Genomic DNA, 20,843 nt, shown 5'->3' with positions numbered 1-20,843 from the left:
ACAATCCCCTCCTTCCAGCCTTCAATAATCAATATTTGATTTGTACATATTATAACCATGTAAATATTCTTCACTACTGACACCTACTTATAACAATTAAATTTAATTTTTAGACAACTTTTTGTTTTTTCTGGAGTTAATAATAGCCTCATTTATTCATTAGCAGAGTTTTCGATATACCCATCTATATTTCTATATACCCATCTGTATACCCACCTATCTGCATTAGTGCGCTAGGGCTACCATAAAAAATATCACAGACTATGTGGCTTAAGCAACAAAAATGTGTTTTCTCCCGGTTCTGGAGGCTGGAAGTCCAAGATCAAGGTGTCAGCAGGTTGGGTTTCCTCTGTCCTGGGCTTGCAGATGGCCACCTTCTCACTGTCTCTCACAGGGTCTTCCTGTGTGCATGTGCATGTCTGTGTCCCAATCTCTTCTTACAAGGACACCAGTCATTGGATTGGGACCCACCTTAATGGCCTCATTTTAACTTAATCACCTCTATGAAGGCCCTGTCTCCAAATACAGTCACATTCTGAGATACTACGGGTTAGAGTATCAGCATATGAATTTTGGGGGTACATAATTCTGCCATTACACCATCTTATCTCCATCTTCCCAATAGAACTAAAATTCTTTTCATATGTTCAAACCCAACAGGAATTCTGTTGGTTTCCTCTCTGTACTCTTCTCCCCCACTCCCTGTCTCAAGGGAGACTCTGTCCTGTTCTCTAGGCTGCCATGAAGCTGTCCTTTTGAGACTTCCTTTCTACTATCTTTTGGACATTCCATTCTTCTCTCATCTGGGTCAAATCTCCTGTTTCCTGGATTTCATGCCTTCCTCTGCTTTGGTTTATTCCCTCATTTTAGAGGGAACACATTCTCCACTGCAATGGAAAATTTGAATGTCTGCAAATGTCTTTGGTCTACTGTCACCATTGATCCATAATTTGGCTTGTTAGAGAATTCTGAGTTCGAGCTCAGAGTTTAGAAGGAATTATTCTACCATCTTCTAGCTCCCAGGGTTGCATTTGGGAAGTCTGATGCCATTCTGTTACCCAACACTTTGGGTTTTTTCTCTCTAAAAGCCTATAGGATCCTATTTCTATCCTTAGCATTCTGAAATTTCATGATGTCCTCGCTGCCTTTTGTGATTTAATTTCATCCAATCTTCTGGGAACTCACGGGCTCCTTCAGTCTAGAAGCATTTTTTAGTTTGGGGACCCTTTTTTGTATTTATTTCTTTGACAGTTTCCACCTCTCTATTTCCTCTGTTTCCTTTAGAACTGAACTTGTAGTGAGATGCTGGACTTCCTCTGATTTTCTTACCTTTCTATCATTTGTTCTTGGGAAATTTCCTTTCTGCTCTTCAGAACTCTCCTTGACTTTACCGTTGCTTTGGAATATCTTCTTTCAGCTAATACCACATTCATTCCCAAGAGCTGGCTCTCGTTCTCTGAATGCTCATTTTTCTCTGTCCTCATTTTGTATAATCCTGGCTGCTATTTTTCTAAGAACCGAGAGAGGGAACTGGGTTCAGGGTTCTCTCCATTCACAATGCCAGCTTTTCCTGAGTCCCCCTGTGGTCCATCTGCTAGCCCACCCTCACTCCCAGCTGAGGCCAATATCTCTAGTTCAACTTCTTCAGGCTCTCAGCTAGTCCTCTTGTTTTCAGCCCCCAATTTCTCACATTGCTATGGTAGTGGGAGATCCCTCATCTTGTTGAAAATAACAGTCTTAACTTGAAAAAAATTATGATTTTGTCTTATAGCATTGCTGAGAGGGCAAGTCTTGTAATAGTCACTTTGAATAAATATGGTCCCATAGTTCTGGGAGACATTTTGCTCTCCTATGGGAAGTGCCCTCTAGGGGTAAATACCTGTAACACATTTCCACCCTCTAACAGCTTGATCAAGTATTACTACTTCAAAATACAGACAATTCTCTGTGTAGCTGTATCTGTTGATATCACCTGAAAGGTGCATATATTTAAATGAAAATTATCATTTCAACCCCTCCTCCTTTACTGAAAATAAGGAAAAGAAACAAACACACAGCCTTGTACTTCATTCTGCACTGTGGTGTCTGCCCAGGGGTAGGCACACAGCAGAGGGTGCCAGCTGGCGTACTGACTACTCTTCGTCCCTGGCTCCAGAGGACATGTGTGACACACAGGATAACTGAGCTTTGCAGTCTGATGGCTTGGCTTTGCCATTTCCACCACCTACTCAATTCTTCTAAGCCTCAGTTTGGCAATCTTCAAAATGGAAATAATGGGGTTTATGATATTGATGGGAGGGTTGGATAAGAGAATGCCTAAGAAGCACCAGACACAGGGTACAGGCTTGCGAAGTGTTTGCTTTGTAATGATTACTACTACCGTTATTACTAAATGTCCCATTTCTCCCCCATGTGCCCACCCAGTGATCCACTACGAGGTTGAGATTTGGACAGGGGATGTGGGCGGCGCAAGCACCACTGCCCGAGTCTACATGCAGATCTACGGCGAGGAAGGCAAGACAGAAGTGCTCTTCCTCTCCAGCCGCTCAAAAGTGTTTGAGCGGGCGTCCAAGGACACATTCCAGGTGTGTGTGGGCAAAGCAGTGGGGTTGTCAACAGAGGGCCCAGCAGTTGTCTGAAAGTGGAGGTATTGGTTCTCAGCCCTGGCTTCTTATTAGAATCACCTGGGGAGCTTTAGGAAAAAAGGGCTGCCTGGTCTACACCTGCATCAGTTAAATCAGAACCTTTATGGTGGGACGTGTTTTCTGGGAATGTTTCTGAATGCTTTACCAGAGATACTAATATGCTGCCAATTCTGAGAACTGCTGGAGCAGGTGATTCTAATTTAGCAAAATACGGCACGAGACCCTTGGTTACTACATTCATTCCCAGCCCTGGCCTCTGATTCTACCACTCACTCAGCCTGACGGCGGGGCCGTGCCTCCCAAACAGGATACTGGGAGGCTTGGGGTCTCCCGGCTGTGTTCTGAGGGCCCCAGACCTCCTCACTTCCCTTCGAGTAGAGGAGAAAAAGAGATGAGAGTGCAAGCATGTTGTTGACAGGAGAGGAAGGAGGATGCAAGGGTGGTGCCCCCTGGGGAGGCACATGAATGTTTTATGTGGGACATGAGTGCGTGTGTGCATGTGTGTGTCTGCAGACCTGTGTGTGAATGAAGTGTATTCATGCTGGCTGGTCTATGAGTGTCTGTGTGCCCCAAGCAGCTTGGCCCTCAGCAAAGAGTCCTAACCCAGTGCCCAGCAGAGAGGGTCCTGGCTGAGCTGGGCCAGTGTCACAGGTGTCTGGAATGTTAGCACTGAAGGGGGCCTCCTGGAGTCCAACCCCTCATTACACTGCTGAGGATGCAGAGGCCCGAGCGGTTCACCTCTCTGAGCCTCAGCTTCTTTATCAGCTCAAACCTAGCTTCATAATACCTGCCTGGCCTGCTTCACAGCCCCTGGAAAGATCAAAATAGTCAAAGTCAGGGAAAGGACTTGGGAAATCAAGTCATGCAGATGTAAGAGCAGGGCATCTTCTGGATGTGAACAGACTGCATGGCTGCACATGGTGGTGGCTGCATTAATGGCTGGGCAGACAGTTGGGGGGAGAGGGGACAGCAAGTGAGCTGGCTTGCAAGGATGCTGTGACCTGGAAAGCACTAGAGAGGAGATGGAATGTGCTGAAGAAGGGACTTACCGTATCGAGAGCCCATCCCCTATGTAGCTGAGAAGAATACGTTCCTCTTCCTGGGGGCCCTGGGCTCCATTCTGGCTAATAATTTCCTCACAAAGATGGTTTTGGCTGCATTGTGGCTTCATGAACCGGGAGTCAGAAGGCCCGAGTTCTCATCTAGGCCTGGGCTCCAATTATGGGACACTGAACAACTCATAGGACAGCCCTGGGCCTCAGTTTCCCCAGCACACAAGCAGAGAACTGGTGGGACTGGGCTTTAAGGATTGTCAAACACCCAGGCAAGGGCCCATCAGCACAGGGAGCCCTAAGAGTGGCCCGACCGGCAGGAACTCCATGTGAGCTGTCCCCTGAGCTCTGCGGGGGCCAGACCACCCCACAGTATGGGGCTCAGAACAGAGTGGCAGATCGAAGGTCAAGGACCTGATCCTCTGAAGCAAAGCTAAATCCACGGACACTGCCCTTTGAGCCAGACACGTGCTAGGCCCAGTGGGAGAGAAAAGCAAGAACGAACAGTCCCTGCTCTCAGGAATTCCCACTTGATGTGCAGACACCAGAGCTCATGGGCAAAGAGGGCATCCAGGCCGGGCCAAGCTCTGGGCCCTCTCCCCTCTGAGCTCCCAGGGAGAGGAGACGTTGGTGTGTGGGAGGGGCCTGGGGGAGACTTCTATTTTTTGAAAATAACACTTATTTTTTGCTTCTTGCAAAATTTATACATAATTAATGCTGAAAAAAAATGTTCGGAAGGAGAGCACAGAAAAGCACAAACTAAAAAAAATAAAGTAATAATAAAGCTCAGGAATGAGAATGAATAGGTTTTAGAGGTAGAGGAAGGAATGAAGGCATTCTGCGTGAGGGAATAAAGATGAAGATATGGAATTAAAAAAAAAAAAAGGAATGAGGGCTTCCCTGGTGGCGCAGTGGTTGAGAGTCCACCTGCCGATGCAGGGGACACGGCTTCGTGCCCCGGTCCGGGAAGATCCCACATGCCGCGGAGCGGCTGGGCCCGTGAGCCATGGCTGCTGAGCCTGCGCATCCGGAGCCTGTGCTCCGCAACGGGAGAGGCCACAACAGTGAGAGGCCCGCGTACCGCAATAAAAAAAAAAAAGGAATGAGTGTGATGTGTGTGGGGTGTGTGTGTGTGTCTGTGTGTGTGTGTGTGTGTGTGTAAAGGGGGAAAGAGAAAGAGAGGGAGGGAGACCATCTTTGCCCTCTGTACAGGGGTTTAGAAGGACACCCGCTTGCGGGGAGGGGGAGGCGGGAAGGGAAACCAGGCTTGTGTGCACGAGAGGAGGAGCGGTGGCAACTTTGAGCGCAGAGGTCCCAGCCTCTTCATCCCACGCTCCTGGCGCAAGAGGCGCCAGGCTCCTCAGGGGGCGGGGCGGATGCCACCCCCGACCCCCAGCCACTGCCCCGCGCTTTGAGCAGCTGGAGGCGGCGGACGTGGGCCAGGTCTTCAAGATCCGGCTCGGCCACACGGGCGAGGGCCTCAGCCCCAGCTGGTTCGTGGACACCGTGTGGCTGCGGCACACGGCAGTGCGGGAGGAGGACCTCACGCCCGAGGAGGAGGCGCGGAGGAAGAAGGAGAAGGACAAGTTGCGGCAGCTGCTCAAAAAGGAGCGTCTGAAGGCCAAGCTGCAGAGGAAGAAGAAGAAGAAGAAGGGCAGCGACGAGGAGGACGAGGGGGACGAGGAGGAAGAGTCCTCGTCGGAGGAGTCCTCGTCGGAGGAGGAGGACGAGGAAACCGAGGAGGAGGAGGAGGAGGAGGAATTCGGACCCGGGATGCAGGAGGTGATCGAGGAGTACAAGTTTGACGCCCACCGCTGGCTGGCCCGGGGCAAGGAGGACAATGAACTTGTCGTGGAGCTGGTGCCCGCAGGCCGAGAGGGTCCTGAGCGTAAGCCTGAGGAGGTGTCAGACGGTCCCCTGGGGGGTGGCAGGGAGGGGGAGGGTGCCCAGCTCTCCTCTCACGTGGGGGGCCCATGGCTCTCCTCACCTGCCCTCTGCTGAAATGCCTCCACGGACAGTTCTTTGCTGGGGTTGGCATTGCCCTTGTCCTGAGACTCTTGGAAGGAGCCCTGGTATAACTCGCTGTAACTCCACGTGGGGGACATCGGTAGGAGGGTTGCTGACTGTGAGTTTTGCCAGGACTCTCAGCCTCTTGGGCTTCATGGCAAAGAGAAGTCTTGGGTAGGGAGGAGGGACGGGTTCAATTCTAGGTTAATGTAGATGCGGGTGTACCCGGAGGTCCTTCCTACTCCCACCATCTGGCTAGATCAGAGGGGTTGAGCCTCAGGTCCACCCCGAGGCCCAGGTGTCCTCAACACTGTGTGTTTTGTGTCCCCAGCCAACACCTACGAGGTCCAGGTGATCACGGGGAGTGTGCCCAAGGCTGGCACCGATGCCAATGTCTTCCTGACCATCTACGGGGAGGAATATGGGGACACGGGAGAGCGGCCCCTAAAGAAGTCGGACAAGTCCAACAAGTTTGAGCAGGGGCAGGTAGGGCTTGGGCTCTCTGACCCCAGGCGGTGGGTGGGACCCAGATGGAGAGAGCCCTCTGGTGATTCCTGAGGCAGCTCCACCCAGCACAGCACTGCTGTGTCCAGCAGTGTGCTCTGTTCAATCCAGCCAGGTAGAATGGAAGTGCCTCTTCTGTAAGCACCGGCGCTTTGTGGTGGGGACCTAAGAAAGGCACAGGTGGGGATCAGTGCCAGGAAGCCCACAGCAACTAACTGGAGATAGTATAGGTAGCAGATGCTCAGGTGCTGAGTGAGTGGGGCAGGGGTTCAAGGAGGAAGTGCTGACCGTAAGATGGTGCTTTGGGAGAAACTTAGTGAGAAGGAGGGATGTGAACTGGGCCGTGGTGGGTGGCTATGGTGTCCATGTCTAAAGATGACAGTGAGAGAGGTGTTCTCTGAAGATGTGACCGCATGACAAAGACGTGGGAGTGGAAGTGTGGAAGGCCAGTTGGAGGACAGTGGGTCTTCTCGCTATGCTGTGGTTAATGCCAAGCCATGGTGGGCGCTGCCTCTGGGAAGCTTGACGGGACCAATTTAAGGCGTGAGGGCATGAGAGCCTTGAAGGACAGGCTGAGAAGCCCGACCTGCATCCTGAGGCAGTGACGCCACAAAGGCTTTTGAGCATTGAGAGAAATGCATACCTCTCCCTCTTCTAGGTATAGTAGGAAAAGCATGGAAAAATACATCTGTCATTCTTGTCCTTTGAGATTTTACTTCATCCTCTGGCTAGACTGTCTCTCATCTCACCTTTCACATTTCTGCCCCCATCCCAAAGCCAGATTCCCTTATCAACACAGAGGAAAACCAGAAATAAACCAAATCCATTAAAAATACTTCTGGGCTCATTGCTTGATTTATTTCAGATATCCCCTGCTTTTTCCTTCAACACTGCCTTCCCATGACCTGAGAATCAGGATTTATTTCTGTATTTCAGTACTTTCATTTAAAAATTATAGCCACTATGATGGCTGGGATTGGAAGAAAATTGCTATAGAGGGTGTAACTGGTACGGCTGATGAAATTTGAATAGGGACTGTATGTTAGATAATAGTGTGTTGATTTTAAGTTTCCTGAATTTGGTCATTGTACTCTGATTATATGAGAATGTCCTTGTTCTTAGAAAATCTATGTTGAAGAATTTGAGAGGAGGATCATGATATCTGCCATATACTTTCAAATGATTCAGAAAAAAAATAGAGAAAGGGCAAGAGAGTGTGGGAGAGAAAGCACATGTTGCAAAATCTAAGTGAAGGGTATACAAAATTTCAATGGGTCCTGGTATCATCTGCTTCCTCCAGTGCGTATGTGTATACTTGTATCGTACACAGTCTCACTTCTCACCTGAATGGTGAGCAATCCAAGTCTTACACTCCGAATTCTGTCAGTCACTTTAGATTTGCACTTTGGTTTATAGTAGGTACTTAATTAAAATTTATGGTTGAAGGAGTTTATGCACGTATGTGCACACGCAGCACGTGGTCTCAGCACACACCCAAGCAACAGGCCGTACACACACACACACACACACACACTCCCCATAACACAACAGGGAGCGCCCAGCCAACCTGTTTTCTCCTCTACTCCTCTCTTATGGTCACCTTCGTCACCCTCCTACTCCTCCCTCCACCTTGCAGGACACAGTGAAAGTGAGACCTCCCTGGCAGGTGCAGGTGTAAAGACAGTAGTGCAATAGGTGAAGGGAATTAAGAGTTGCAAACTTCCAGCTATAAAACAAGTAAGTCACAGGAATGGAATGTACGCATAAGGAATATAGTCAATAATGTTGTAACAATGATGGTAACTGGTCTTTATGTGGTGATCATTCCATAATGTATAAAAACATCAAAACACTATGTTGCACACCTGAAACTAATATAATTTTGTATATTAATGATAACTCAATAAACAAAAACAAAAACCAATAGAGTAGACCGAACACCAGACAACTGACTGCATTTTCCATTCTGCCTTCCCCCTGATGCTTTGGGTCTTACAGCCGGTCTCAGGCTGCCCCAGGTCCTGGGAAGGTGAAGCTGATGGCGAGGTGGGGAGGGCTGCCCCCCAGTGTGCTACTCTGACCCTTCCCAGACAGACACCTTCACCATCTACGCCATTGACCTTGGCCCCCTGACCAAGATTCGGATTCGCCATGACAACTCAGGCAACAGAGCAGGCTGGTTCCTGGACAGAATAGACATCACTGACATGAACAACGAGATCACGTGAGTGGGACTGGAGGGTAGGGAGGGAAGGCCATGCCTGCCACGAAGTAGTCATGGAAAAAAGGGTGGGAGTGGGGTGGCTGTGATGGGTGAGGGTTGGGATAGGGTGGCTGTGGTGGGTGAGGGTGGGGGTGGGGTGGCTGTGGTGGGTGAGGGTGGGGGTGGTGTGGCTGTGGTGGGTGAGGGTGGGGGTGGGGTGGCTGTGGTGGATGAGGGTGGGGGTGGGGTGGCTGTGGCGGGTGAGAGTGGGGGTGGGGTGGCTGTGGTGGGTGAGGGTGGGGGTGGGGTGTCTAGGATGTGGGTTTGGCCCATGGAGCTGGCTGGGTGGGCATTGCCTCCCTCCCTTCCCTCTCCCTGAGCAGCCCCTCAGCTGCTTGCCCTGTCAGATGACAGTCTGGTAGGACATCCAATCCAGTTCTTGACTCCATCATTTCAGAAAGTCAGGTTTTCTGTCCTTGCCATGGCCCAATCTCCATGGCCAGACTTAGAACCCATAAGTCTCTCCATGTACAAAGTGACTTCCAGGACATTGTTTTAATGTTCTAGACTAGAAATAAGCAAACTTATTCTGTAAAGGCCAGAGAGCAAATATTTTAGGTTTTCAGGGCCATTTGGTCTCTGTAACAACTGCTCGACTTTGCCTTTGCTGCAGAAAAACAGCCATAGATGATGCTAAGTGAATTGAAGTGGCTGTGTTTCACTAAAACTTCATTTATAGACACTGAAACTTGAATTCCAAGTAATTTTCACATTTCACAAAATATTATTGTTTTTAGATTTTTTTCAACCATTTAAAGATGTGAAATCTCTGCTTAGTTTGTGGGATGTACATAAGCAGGTGGGCCAGGTTTGGCCCACAGGCCATAGTTTGCTGGCCCGTGCTTCAGATTCACAACTAGCCCCAGGAGCTCGCTCCCCTTATCTCCTCCTCTTCCCTCGCCATCCTTTCTCATTGGTGCTGTACAGTTTCTTTTCTTTGTTTCCTTGGTATTGAGCAGCAGTAAGGGCTCTGTGCTGAGCCAGCTCCAACCACTTGCAAGTAGAGAGAGCAACTCTGAGCAAAGCCTTCCCTGGGAGATAGATGTAAAATCATGGGAGACTGGTAAAAGATGGTGGAGTAGAAGGACGTGCGCTCACTCCCTCTTGCAAGAATCACAACTAACTGCTGAACAATCATCGACAGGAAGACACTGGAACTCACCAAAAAAGATACCCCACATCCAAAGCCAAAGGCAAAGCCTCAATGAGATGGTAGGAGCGGTGCAATCACAATAAAATCAAATCCCATAACCTCTGGGTGGGTGACTTATGAACTGGAGAACAATTATACCACAGAAGTCCACCAACTGGAGTGAAGGTTCTGAGCCCCACATCAGGCTTCCCAACCTTAGCGTCTGGCAATGGGAGGAGGAATTCCAAGAGAATCAGGCTTTGAAGCCTAGCAGGATTTGATTGCAGGACTTCAACAGGACTGGGGGAAACAGAGACTCCACTCATGGAGGGCACACACAAAGTAATGTGTGCACCAGGACCCAGGGGGAGGGAGCAGTGACCCCACAGGAGACTGAACCAGACCTACCTGCTTGTATTGGAGGTTCTCCTGCAGAGGAGGGGGGCAGCTGTGGCTCACCACGAGGATAAGGACACTGGCAGCAGAAGTTCTGGGAAGTACTCCTTGGCGTGAGCCTTCCCATAGTCCACCATTAGCCCCACCAAAGAGGCTGTAGGATCCAGTGCTGGGTCACCTCAGGCCAAACAACCAACGGGGAGGGAACTCAGCCCCACCCACCAGCAGACAAGCCTATTAAAGTTTTACTGAACTCTGCCCACCAGAGCAACACCCAGCTCTACCCACCACCAGTCCCTCCCATCAGGAGGCCTGCACAAGCCTCTTAGATAGCCTTATCCACCAGAGAGCAGACAGCAGAAGCAAGAAGAACCACAGTCCTGCAGCCTGTGGAACAAAAACCACATTCACAGAAAGACAGACAAAATGAAAAGGCAGAGGACTATGTATCAGATGAAGGAACAAGATAAAACACCAGAAAAACAACTAAATAAAGTGGAGATAGGCAACCTTCCAGAAAAAGAATTCAGAATAATAATAGTGAAGATGATCCAGGACCTCGGAAAAAGAATGAAGGCAAAGAGCGAGAAGATGCAAGAAATGTTTAACAAAAACCTAGAAGAATTAAAGAACAAACAGAGATGAACAATACAATAACTGAAATGAAAAATACACTAGAAGGAATCAATAGCAGAATACCTGAGGCAGAAGAACGGATAAGTGACCTGGAAGACAGAATGGTGGAAATCACTGCCACGGAACAGAATAAAGAAAAAAGAATGAAAAGAAATGAAGACAGCCTAAGAGACCTCTGGACAACATTAAACGCAACAACATTCACATTACAGTGGTCCCAGAACGAGAAGAGAGAGAGAAAGGACCCGAGAAAATATTTGAAGAGAGTATATTCAAAAACTTCTCTACCATGGGAAAGGAACTAGCCACCCAAGTCCAGGAAGTGCAGAGAGTCCCAGGCAGGATAAACCCAAGGAGAAACACACTGAGACACATAGTAATCAAATTGACAAAAATTAAAGACAAAGAAAAATTATTAAAAGCAACAAGGGAAAAACAACAAATAACATACAAGGGAACTCCCATAAGGTTAACAGCTGATTTCTCAGCAGAAACTCTACAAGCCAGGAGGGAGTGGCATGACATATTTAAAGTGATGAAAGGGAAGAACCTACAACCAAACCTACTCTACACGGCAAGGATCTCATTCAGGTTCGACAGAGAAATCAAAAGCTTTACAGACAAGCAAAAGTTAAGAGAATTCAGCACCACCAAACCAGCTCTACAGCAAATGCTAAAAGAACTTCTCTAAGTGGGAAACACAAGAGAAGAAAAGGACTTACAAAAACAAACCCAAAACAATTAAGAAAATGGTAATAGGAACATACATATCGATAATTACCTTAAATGTGAATGGATTAAATGCTCCAACCAAAAGACACAGGCTCACCGAATGGATACAAAAACAAGACCCACATATATGCTGTCTACAAGAGACCCATTTCAGACCTAGGGACACATACGAACTGAAAGTTAGGGGATGGAAAAAGATATTCCATGCAAATGGAAATCAAGAGAAAGCTGGAGTAGCAATACTCATATCAGATAAAATAGACTTTAAAATAAAGAATGTTACAAAAGACAAGGACACTATGTAATGATCAAGAGATCAATCCAAGAAGAAGATATAACAATTATAAATATATATGCACCCAACATAGGAGCACCTCAATACATAAGGCAAATGCTAACAGCTATACAAGAGGAAATTGACAGTAACACAATAATAGTGGGGGACTTTAACACCTCACTTACACCAATGGAGAGATCATCCAGACAGAACAGAACTGGAACAAAAAATCCTAAAATTTGTATGGAGACATGGAAGACCCCGAATAGCCAAAGCAATCTTGAGGGTAAAAAACAGAGCTGGAGGAATCAGATTCCCTGACTTCAGACTATACTACAAAGCTACAGTAATCAAGACAATATGGTACTGGAACAAAAACAGAAGTATAGATCAATGGAACAGGATAGAAAGCCCAGAGATAAACCCACACACCTATGGTCAACTAATCTATGACAAAGGAGGCAAGGATATACAATGGAGAAAAGATAGTCTCTTCAGTAAGTGGTGCTGGGGACTTCCCTTGTGGCACAGTGGTTAAGAATCCTCCTGCCAATGCAGGGGACACGGGTTCGAACCCTGGTCCGGGAAGATCCCATGTGCCACAGGGCAACTAAGCCCGTGCACCACAACTACTGAGCCTGCTCTGTAGAGCCCGTGAGCCACAACTACTGAGCCCATGTGCCACAACTAACTGAAGCCCATGCACCTAGAGCCCATGCTCTGCAACAAGAGAAGCCACTGCCATGAGAAGCCCGTGCACTGCAACAAAGAGTAGCCCCCACTCCCCACAACTAGAGAAAAGCCGCATGCAGCAATGAAGACCCAACACAGCCAAAAATAAATAAATATAAATTAAAAAAAAAAAAAGTGGTGCTGGGAAAACTGGACAGCTACATGTAAAAGAATGAAATTAGAAAACGCCCTAACACCATACACAAAAATAAATGCAAAATGGATTAAATACCTAAATGTAAGACTGGACACTGTAAAACTCTTAGAGGAAAACATAGGAAGAACACTCCTTGACATAAATCACAGCAAGATCTTTTATGACCCCTCTCCTAGAGTAATGGAAATAAAAACAAAATAAACAAATGGGACCTAATCAAACTTAAAAGCTTTTGCACAGCAAAGGAAACTATAAACAAGACAAAAAGACAACCCTCAGAATGAGAGAAAATATTTGCAAATGAATCAACAAACAAAGGATTAATCTCCAAAATATATAAACAGCTCATGCAGCTCAATATTAAAAAAAACTAAACAACCCAATCAAAAAATGGGCAGAAGACCTAAATAGATATTTCTCCAAAGAAGACATACAGATGGCCAAGAGGCACATGAAAAATGCTCAACATCACTAATTATTAGAGAAATACAAATCAAAACTACAATGAGGTATCACCTCACACCAGTTAGAATGGGCATCATCAGAAAATCTCCAAACAAATGCTGGAGAGGGTGTGGAGAAAAGGGGACCCTGTTGCACTGTTGGTGGGAATGTAAATTGATACATTAGAATTACCGTATGAACCAGCAATCCCACTACTGGGCATATACCCAGAGAATACAATAATTCAACATGCACATGCACAACAATGTTCATTGCAGCACTATTTACAATAGCCAGGTCATGGAAGCAACCTAAATGCCCATCGACAGACAAATGGATAAAGAAGATGTGGTACATATATACAATGGAATGTTACTCAGCCATAAAATGGAACGAAATTGGGTCATTTGTAGAGATGTGGATGGACCTAGAGATTGTCACAGAGAGTGAAGTAAGTCAGAAAGAGAAAAACAAATATCATATATTAACACATATGTGGAATCTAGAAAAATGGTACAGATGAACCAGTTTGCAAGGCAGAAATAGAGACACAGATGTAGAGAACAAACATCTGGACACCAAGGGGGGGAAGCTGCGGGGGGGGGGGGTGGGGTGGTGGTGGTGCGATGAACTGGGAGATTGGGACTGACATATATATACTAATATGTATAAAATAGATAAGTAATAAGAACCTGCTATATAAAAAATAAATAAATAAAATAGAATTCAAATTAAAAAAAATGGCCGTTCAGAGAAAGAAAAATTAGAGCAGCAAATCTGCTCTCTCTCTCGAAGAGACACCGTCTTCCCCGACAGTGCCTGTGGCCTCCCATGACCTTTATTAGCTCAGGAATAAGGCCTTTGCAGCCAGAAGGGTAAATGAACACTGACCTCATCCCTCAGCTGCCCCTGGACCCAGTCACATGTCTCCATGCAAAGTGACTCCACCCTGACTCCCCTTTGCCGCTCATGCCCCACCCCCAATCCATCGCCACTGTGTCAGAAAAGCTCAGCCAGACCCCCTCTCCCCATCTTCAGCACCCCCTGGTCAGAGCCTCCTGGCTGGTGCCTCTGCTTCACCCAGGCCCTCCTAGTGTCTACAGCCATCCAGCCCTTAGGCCACGTCCCTCCTCTGCTCACATCCCGCAGAGGCCTTCTTGGTGATGAAACTCGGGGGCCCAGCAGCCACACAGAGTGTAAGGGGAAGAGCAGAGGCACAACCCCAGAGTTCTGGAATTCCAGACCCACTGTTGCTACGCCGCTCTTCCAGTACCACCAGTTGACATACTTGATGTGCTCCAGCCTTTATGCACAAAATGGGAACACATTAAATACATTTTACAGCGTTCAGTTTTGCAATCCACTCATTCCAGTTTAACTTTCAAGTGAAACTCATACTTTTAGTGGCCCCGAGCTTTGTTCCAACGCTCAGTTTAAACCTCCTGCTGACCCAACCCCTGGGTCTTCCTTCCATTGCCCTTGCTTAAGTGGAGTGGTGGGCATACCTGGCCAGAACACCTGCATGCCTCTCTTCCCCTTTGCTTCTGAAAAATCCCTACCTACTCCCCTCTGCAGACCTGCCTGAGCAGGATTTATTCCTGTGGGAGGAAGGGGAGGGGCCAGTAGACCCAGTCCTCCACTAGACCTCCTGTGAGTGCTTGTTGTTGCTGTGAGGCTAGAGGCTAAACGTCCAGTGCTCAGGCCCATCCTGGCTCCAGCTCTGGTTCTCCTGCCTGCGGAGGCTGCAGCCATGGGCGTGCTAAGGGCCTTTAACTTCATGGTGCAGGTATCTCAGGGACCACGGGGGTGGTGCCAAGAAGCCAGGCTCTGACTCCCCGCGCGTGCGCTCTTCACGGGTGTGGGAGGGCTTGTGCCTTCCCCTCTTACTGACTTTTTTCTCTCCCAGCATCAGTCTCCCCCAGCTCTTTCTTTATGCATCTCTCTCCCTCTGTCCCTGTCCTCCTCCAGCTTCCCATACTCTCATTACTCCACCTCGGCCCCAATCCCACTCTTTTCTTTACTTCTGTCTCTCTCCCTTAATCGGCCATAATTTAGAACTAAAGCCTATTATTCATAAATTAGTAAAAGTTTAACTTTCCCACTCATATATTTGAAAGGCAGAGAAGTGGAACGATATACATTTTTCACTTAAACACTAATGTCATAACAATTTGGTTTATATCTCCCAAGGTTGAGCTCCTCCCACCCTTTAAATCCACATCTCTCAATACACAGGTGCCCCTCTGTGCCCCATCCGAGCCCCTGGGCCGAGGTGACGTCCTCTGGCGCTGCCCCTCTACCATGCTGACGTTGGGAAGCAGTAAGGACTGTAGGAGGATGTGGGGCTCAGACAGGGACGAGACCCTTGGCCTACACTGCTCCCACCTCTCCAGACTTTGACCAGACCCTGAATGCATCTTATGCACCTGGACAGCGGTAGGGAAGGGGTGCAGATGGGGCTGTAGAGATGGGCTGCATCCCCAAACCCTCTGAGTTGTTCTGGAAGCTCAGGGGCCCAGTGGGAACTGTCCAGCCCACAATCTCCAGAAATCCCAGGCATGGACTGAAGAGGAAGAAAGGAAGCGTTAAGAAGAATCATCATCATCTTCACAATAGTTTTAGCAAATTCCTAACCAAGAGCATACTGAGAGCCAGGCATTTTTTTGAAGCACTTAAAAATGTTTGAGTCGGGAAATTCTCACAACCACCTATGAAATAGGCACTATCATCCTCATTCTACAGAGGGTTACCTGATAAACTGCAGAATGGCCAATTAGATTTGAATGTCAGATAAGCAATGGATAATATTTTAGTATAAGTATGTCCCCAATACTAGATAGGACATACTTATATTGAAACATTATTACTTGCTTATCTAAAATTCCAATTTAACTGGGAGTCCTGTGATTTTATTGGCTAAATCTGGCAACCTTTGCACAAAGAGGTAAAGAAACTTGTTCAAACTCACATGACCGTAGGCCGCAGAGCCAGGATTCAACCCCAGTCTGGCTCTAGAGGCGAGTCCTCAGTTCCCGCACCCTGCTGCCTCTCTCGGCCCCCATCCTTAGTTCCCTTCCATCCAGGTGCCTTCCTTGCTCTGGGTTCAGCCTCTCCACTGAGGAGTCTACCTCGGACCTCCCTTCCCTGGGTGATGCCCGCTGTCTGCTGTGCCAGCTCCTTAGCCATACTCTTTGCACCTTCCAGAAGCATCATTGGGTCATTCCATTAAAATCCACTAATTCAGCCCTTGGGTATGAAGCCCCTCCTATGTGTACAACATTCTCTGCCAAAGTGGCTCTGGCTAACAGGTTGATTCTAGAAAAGGCTGGAACAGTCCCCAGAAGCCCCTTTTCCTCTAGATTCCTCCAATAGGACCCTGATTGAGGGTTTGCTGTACTCCAGGCACTGTTACCCAGCCATTTTCAGTGGGGCTGTATGGAAACCACATCCCATGTTTGTTGTCTACTCCAGCCAAGTGACTAATGGGGTGACTCCCAGGCTAGGTAGGATGGGAGGGCAATGCTGGGGGTGCAGGGGAAGACAGGGGAGCATTTGGGCCCCATGATGGCCTCTCGTTCCTCAGCCCATGACTACTGTTTCATGACACCTTTCCAAAGAGACATCCTTCAATTCTCCTCACCCCCTGTCCCCACAGGTACTACTTTCCGTGCCAGCGCTGGCTGGCAGTGGAGGAGGATGACGGCCAGCTGTCCAGGGAGCTGTTGCCAGTGGATGAGTCCTATGTGCTTCCACCAAGCGAGGATGAGGAGGGTGGGGGAGATGACAGCAACCCCCTCGACAACTTGGCCCTGGAGCAGAAAGGTTTCCTAACCTAGAGCTGATTTCTCCCCTCCAGCACCCCTTTCCTCTGTCTCTCCCCCACTAGGTCTCCATCTTCCCTTCCCCTGTGGGCTCTGGGCACTTCCTTCCCTGGGAATCTATCTGTTCTCTCATTCCTCCATGGCAAGAATGGGGAGGTGAAGGGGGCGTATCCTCACATGTCTAGCATATGGCTGGGTATAAAGTACATGGCCTAGCATGGAGTTATTGTCAGGAATAGAATGGAATGGAAGGAATGGAATGGAATGGAATAGAATAGAATAGTTACAGCTGACTCTGACTTAGACTTGTGTCCTCCCCTCCAGGCACATTATAGACTCTCAATATGGATATTTTCGTCAAGGGAAAGAATGAACTTTCAAGAGTTCTATGACGCTTGTGTTCCCTTCCTTGAAACATGCATCCCTAAAACTTCCCAACCTGAAGGAGTCACACCAGGGCTCCTGGCTCTTGAGTCTCTGAACCCCACAGTCACCCCAAGTCTTCCCCAAGCATCCTACAACTTTACTGATTGAGGGTTTCCTGTGTGAGCTGGACGTGGGGTGGGGGGACCTCATCTCTGCCTTCAGGAAGTTTCCAGACTAAAGGCAGCTGCAGAAGAACACATGCTACAAGTAAAGTGATTCATAAAAAACAGCCAACACGAGCAGAGAAACATGCTCAGTACGTTTTCTTCCTCCTCCCTTCATGGGAGGTGGAATCTACCACTCACTTCTCCACACTCTTCTCCTGGCAGATAAATCTACCACATTCTCAGTGACCATAAAGACCGGGGACAAGAAGAACGCGGGCACCGATGCCAACGTCTTCATCACACTCTTTGGCACTCAAGATGACACTGGTAAGAGAGCAAGGCAGGGCCGAGGTTCACCCACGTTCCCCTCCAGGGAGACTGGGAGATTCAGTGCAATTTTCCAAGGAAATACTGGACGTGACTCTCCCTCTTTCTCTCTTTTATTTTAAGAAACCATATTTTTAAATTCTCTTTATTATTTTATTTTATTTTATGAAGAATACTTAACATGCAATCTATTTTCTTACCAAATTTTAAATGTACGATACATGGTCATTGACTATAGGTATGTGGTGTACAGCAGATCTCTAGAGCTTATTAAACTTACTAAACTGAAACTTTATGCCTGTTGATTATGAAACCCCCATTTCCTCCTATCCCTAGCTCCTGATAACTACCATTTCCGTCTTTGATTTTATGAATTTGATTTTGATACCTCATTTAAATCGAGTCATGCTGTATTCATCCTTTTGTGTCTGGCTAATTTCACTTAGCATAATATCCTCAAGAACCATCCACATTGTTGCATATTGGAGAATCTCCTTTTACAAGGCTGTATAATATTCCATTGTATGTACATACCATATTTTCTTTATCCATTCATCTGTCAATAGACATTTAGGATTTTTCCCATTCTTAGCTATTGTGAATAGCGCTGCAATGAACACATGAGCACTAATACTTTTCAAGAATCTGATTTCAATTCTTTTGGATATATACCCAGAATTGGGATTGTGGGTTCATATGGTAGTTCTCTTTTTAACTTTTTTAGGAACTTTCACACTATTATCCATAGCAACTGAATCATTTTTCATTCCCGCCAACTGTGTGCAGGGGTTCCAATTTCTCTACATCCTCACCAACACTTGTTGTCTTTTGGTTTGTTTGGGGTTTTTTTAATTTATTTATTTTTGGCTGCATCAGGTCTTACTTGCAGCACATGGGATCCTTCACTGCGGTGCCTGGGCTTTTTGTTGTAGTGCAAGGGCTTCTCTCTAGTTGTGACACGTGGGCTTTGTAGTTGTGGCACGCAGACTTACTTGCCCCATGGCATGTGGGATCTTAGTTCCTGACCAGAGATGGAACCCACGTCCCCTGCACTGAAAGGCAGATTCTTAACCACTGGACCACCAGGAAAGTCCCCTTTTGTTTTTTTGATAGTAACCATCCTGACAGGTGTGAGATATCTCATTATGGTTTTGATTTGCATTTACTTCATGGTTAGTGACAATGAGCCTTTTTTCTTATACTGTTGGCCATTTTTATGTCTTCTCTGGAGAAATGTCTATTTAAGTCCTTAGCCCGTTTTTAATTGGGTTCTTAGTTTTTTTGTTATTGAGTTGTAAGATTACTTTATATATTTTGGTGATTAACCCCTTATAGATACATAGTTTGCAAATATGTTCTCCCATTCTGCTTTTGTTTCTGTTTTTTTGCGGTACGCGGGCCTCTCACTGTTGTGGCCTCTCCCATTGCGGAGCACAGGCTCCGGCGTAGGCTCAGCGGCCATGGCTCACGGGCCCAGCTGCTCCACGGCATGTGGGATCTTCCTGGACCGGGGCACGAACCCGTGTCCCCTGCATCGGCAGGCGGACTCTCAACCACTGCGCCACCAGGGAAGCCCCTCCCATTCTGTATGTTGCCTTTTCACTCTGTTGTTTCCTTTGCTGTGTAGAAACTTTTTAGTTTAATGTAGTCCCTCTTGTTAATTTTATTTTTTGTTGCTGTGCTTTTGGTGGCATATTCATGAAATCATTGCCAAGACCAATGTCATAAAGTGTTTCTTTTATGCTTTGTTCTAGGAGTTTTACAGTTTCGGTCCTTCTGTTTAAATCTGTAATTCATTTTGAGTTGATTTTTATGTACAGTATGAGATAAGGGTCCAAATTAAGTATTTTACACGTAGACATCCATTTCCACCATTTATTGGAGAGGCTATCCTTTCCCCATTGTGTATTCTTGCATGCCTCTGACTCTTGAAAGATTTCATGCAACTAGCCCCAACAGAGAAAGGCAATTCCTTTTTTCTTAAAAATCTCCCTGTGAGGTGACTTGTCTGCCTCAGTTGTGAATGCCAGTTCTTTTAAAATTCTTCCTAAATCTTACTAAGTCAGGCCTACTGCATTCTGGGGACAGAGAGCCCCCTGCCCTCTCTTGGTCCTCACTGCTGCCTCTACCACCTCTGGAAGCCATGTCAATCATCTTCCCTTCGGTATCCTCTCCCCAAGTAATGGTGCCCGATTCTTTGTCCAGACCTTTCTGAAAGTTTTTACCATTTCCTGTGCCGTTCCTTGAGGTGTCACTCTGTTTGACTTTCAAAACTGTAGCAAACGGGCTCCTCGGTCCAAACAGCGAGTGATCTCTTCTCTGTGTCTTTTGCCAACTTTCTCCTTCTGTTCTAAAGGCAGAGGTAGCCCTAACTCTATCTCTACCTCAATAACAACCTGGGAACCAGTGGCTCTTCCCAACCTCCAGTGAGATTCAGCCAGTGGGTTCCATGGTACTCTCCAGATGAGATGCTCAGGGAGTCTTGGGGTCCTTCTGGAGCCTCTGTCAAGGCAATCAGAGAAGGTGGAATATAGTGCTGGAGTCAGCCATCCACTTGGACCATGTGTCCAGCCATCCTGTCTGAGTTCAGAGAGGAACCAGTCCCTCAAATATGTAGTCATCCCATATTTGCTCAAAACCCTGTGGGTCCAGAGCTCTATGCCAAGAATTGCTGAAGAATGAAGGAGCTTAATCCCTGACTTTGGGGTGCTCTTATTCTAATTCAGCACTGTGGTGATATAGAGCATGGACTCAAGCTTGACTGATTGGTTTAAACTTCTGCTCTACCACTTATTAGCTGTGTGACCTTGGGCAAGTTCCTTAATCTCTCTGTGCTTTAGTTTCCCCCATTTGTAAAATGGAGATTATATTAGTACATGCCTCATAGAGTTGTGTATTTAATGAAATTGAACATGTAAAATATTTGAGACAAAATGACACTCAATAAAACATTTATTATTATTATTATTTACTAGGTTAGGTAATGCAGATATAATGAATGAATCAGGCCAAAACTTATAAATGAACGTCCTTGCAATAGTTACTGAGCCATGGTCAATGAAATTGAGGGGCCCTAACAACTGCTTTTATTTGCCAAGGAATTGCTATGTGTTAGGCACATTCTTGAAGACGCAAGTCATCATCTTATTAAATACTCACAACAACTCTATGGGGAAGACCATCCC

General features: G+C 47.0%; 1 protein-coding gene across 3 annotated transcripts in view; it reads left to right on the top strand.

Moving 5' to 3' along the window:
- The window catches only part of LOXHD1 (lipoxygenase homology PLAT domains 1), a 202,399-nt gene that overhangs the window by 97,973 nt on the left and 83,583 nt on the right, over nucleotides 1-20,843 (top strand). Inside the window, exons 18-23 of one of the 3 annotated variants that reach the window (XM_027118420.1) lie at nucleotides 2,425-2,585; nucleotides 5,117-5,585; nucleotides 6,036-6,190; nucleotides 8,299-8,432; nucleotides 16,633-16,799; nucleotides 17,554-17,658. In XM_027118420.1, the coding sequence (XP_026974221.1) occupies nucleotides 2,425-2,585; nucleotides 5,117-5,585; nucleotides 6,036-6,190; nucleotides 8,299-8,432; nucleotides 16,633-16,799; nucleotides 17,554-17,658 (1,191 nt within the window). Of the gene's footprint in view, nucleotides 1-2,424; nucleotides 2,586-5,116; nucleotides 5,586-6,035; nucleotides 6,191-8,298; nucleotides 8,433-16,632; nucleotides 16,800-17,553; nucleotides 17,659-20,843 lie in introns of those variants that run through there. The other 2 variants (XM_027118421.1, XM_027118422.1) reach the window with 2 other exon arrangements.

This window comes from Aethalodelphis obliquidens, unplaced genomic scaffold, assembly GCF_003676395.1.
Source record: "Aethalodelphis obliquidens isolate GAN/ISIS:26980383/991018 unplaced genomic scaffold, ASM367639v1 scaffold19, whole genome shotgun sequence".
Classification (NCBI taxonomy): domain Eukaryota; kingdom Metazoa; phylum Chordata; class Mammalia; order Artiodactyla; family Delphinidae; genus Aethalodelphis; species Aethalodelphis obliquidens.
Note: the sequence above shows the minus strand (reverse complement) of the source record. Positions and strands in the feature narration are given on the sequence as shown.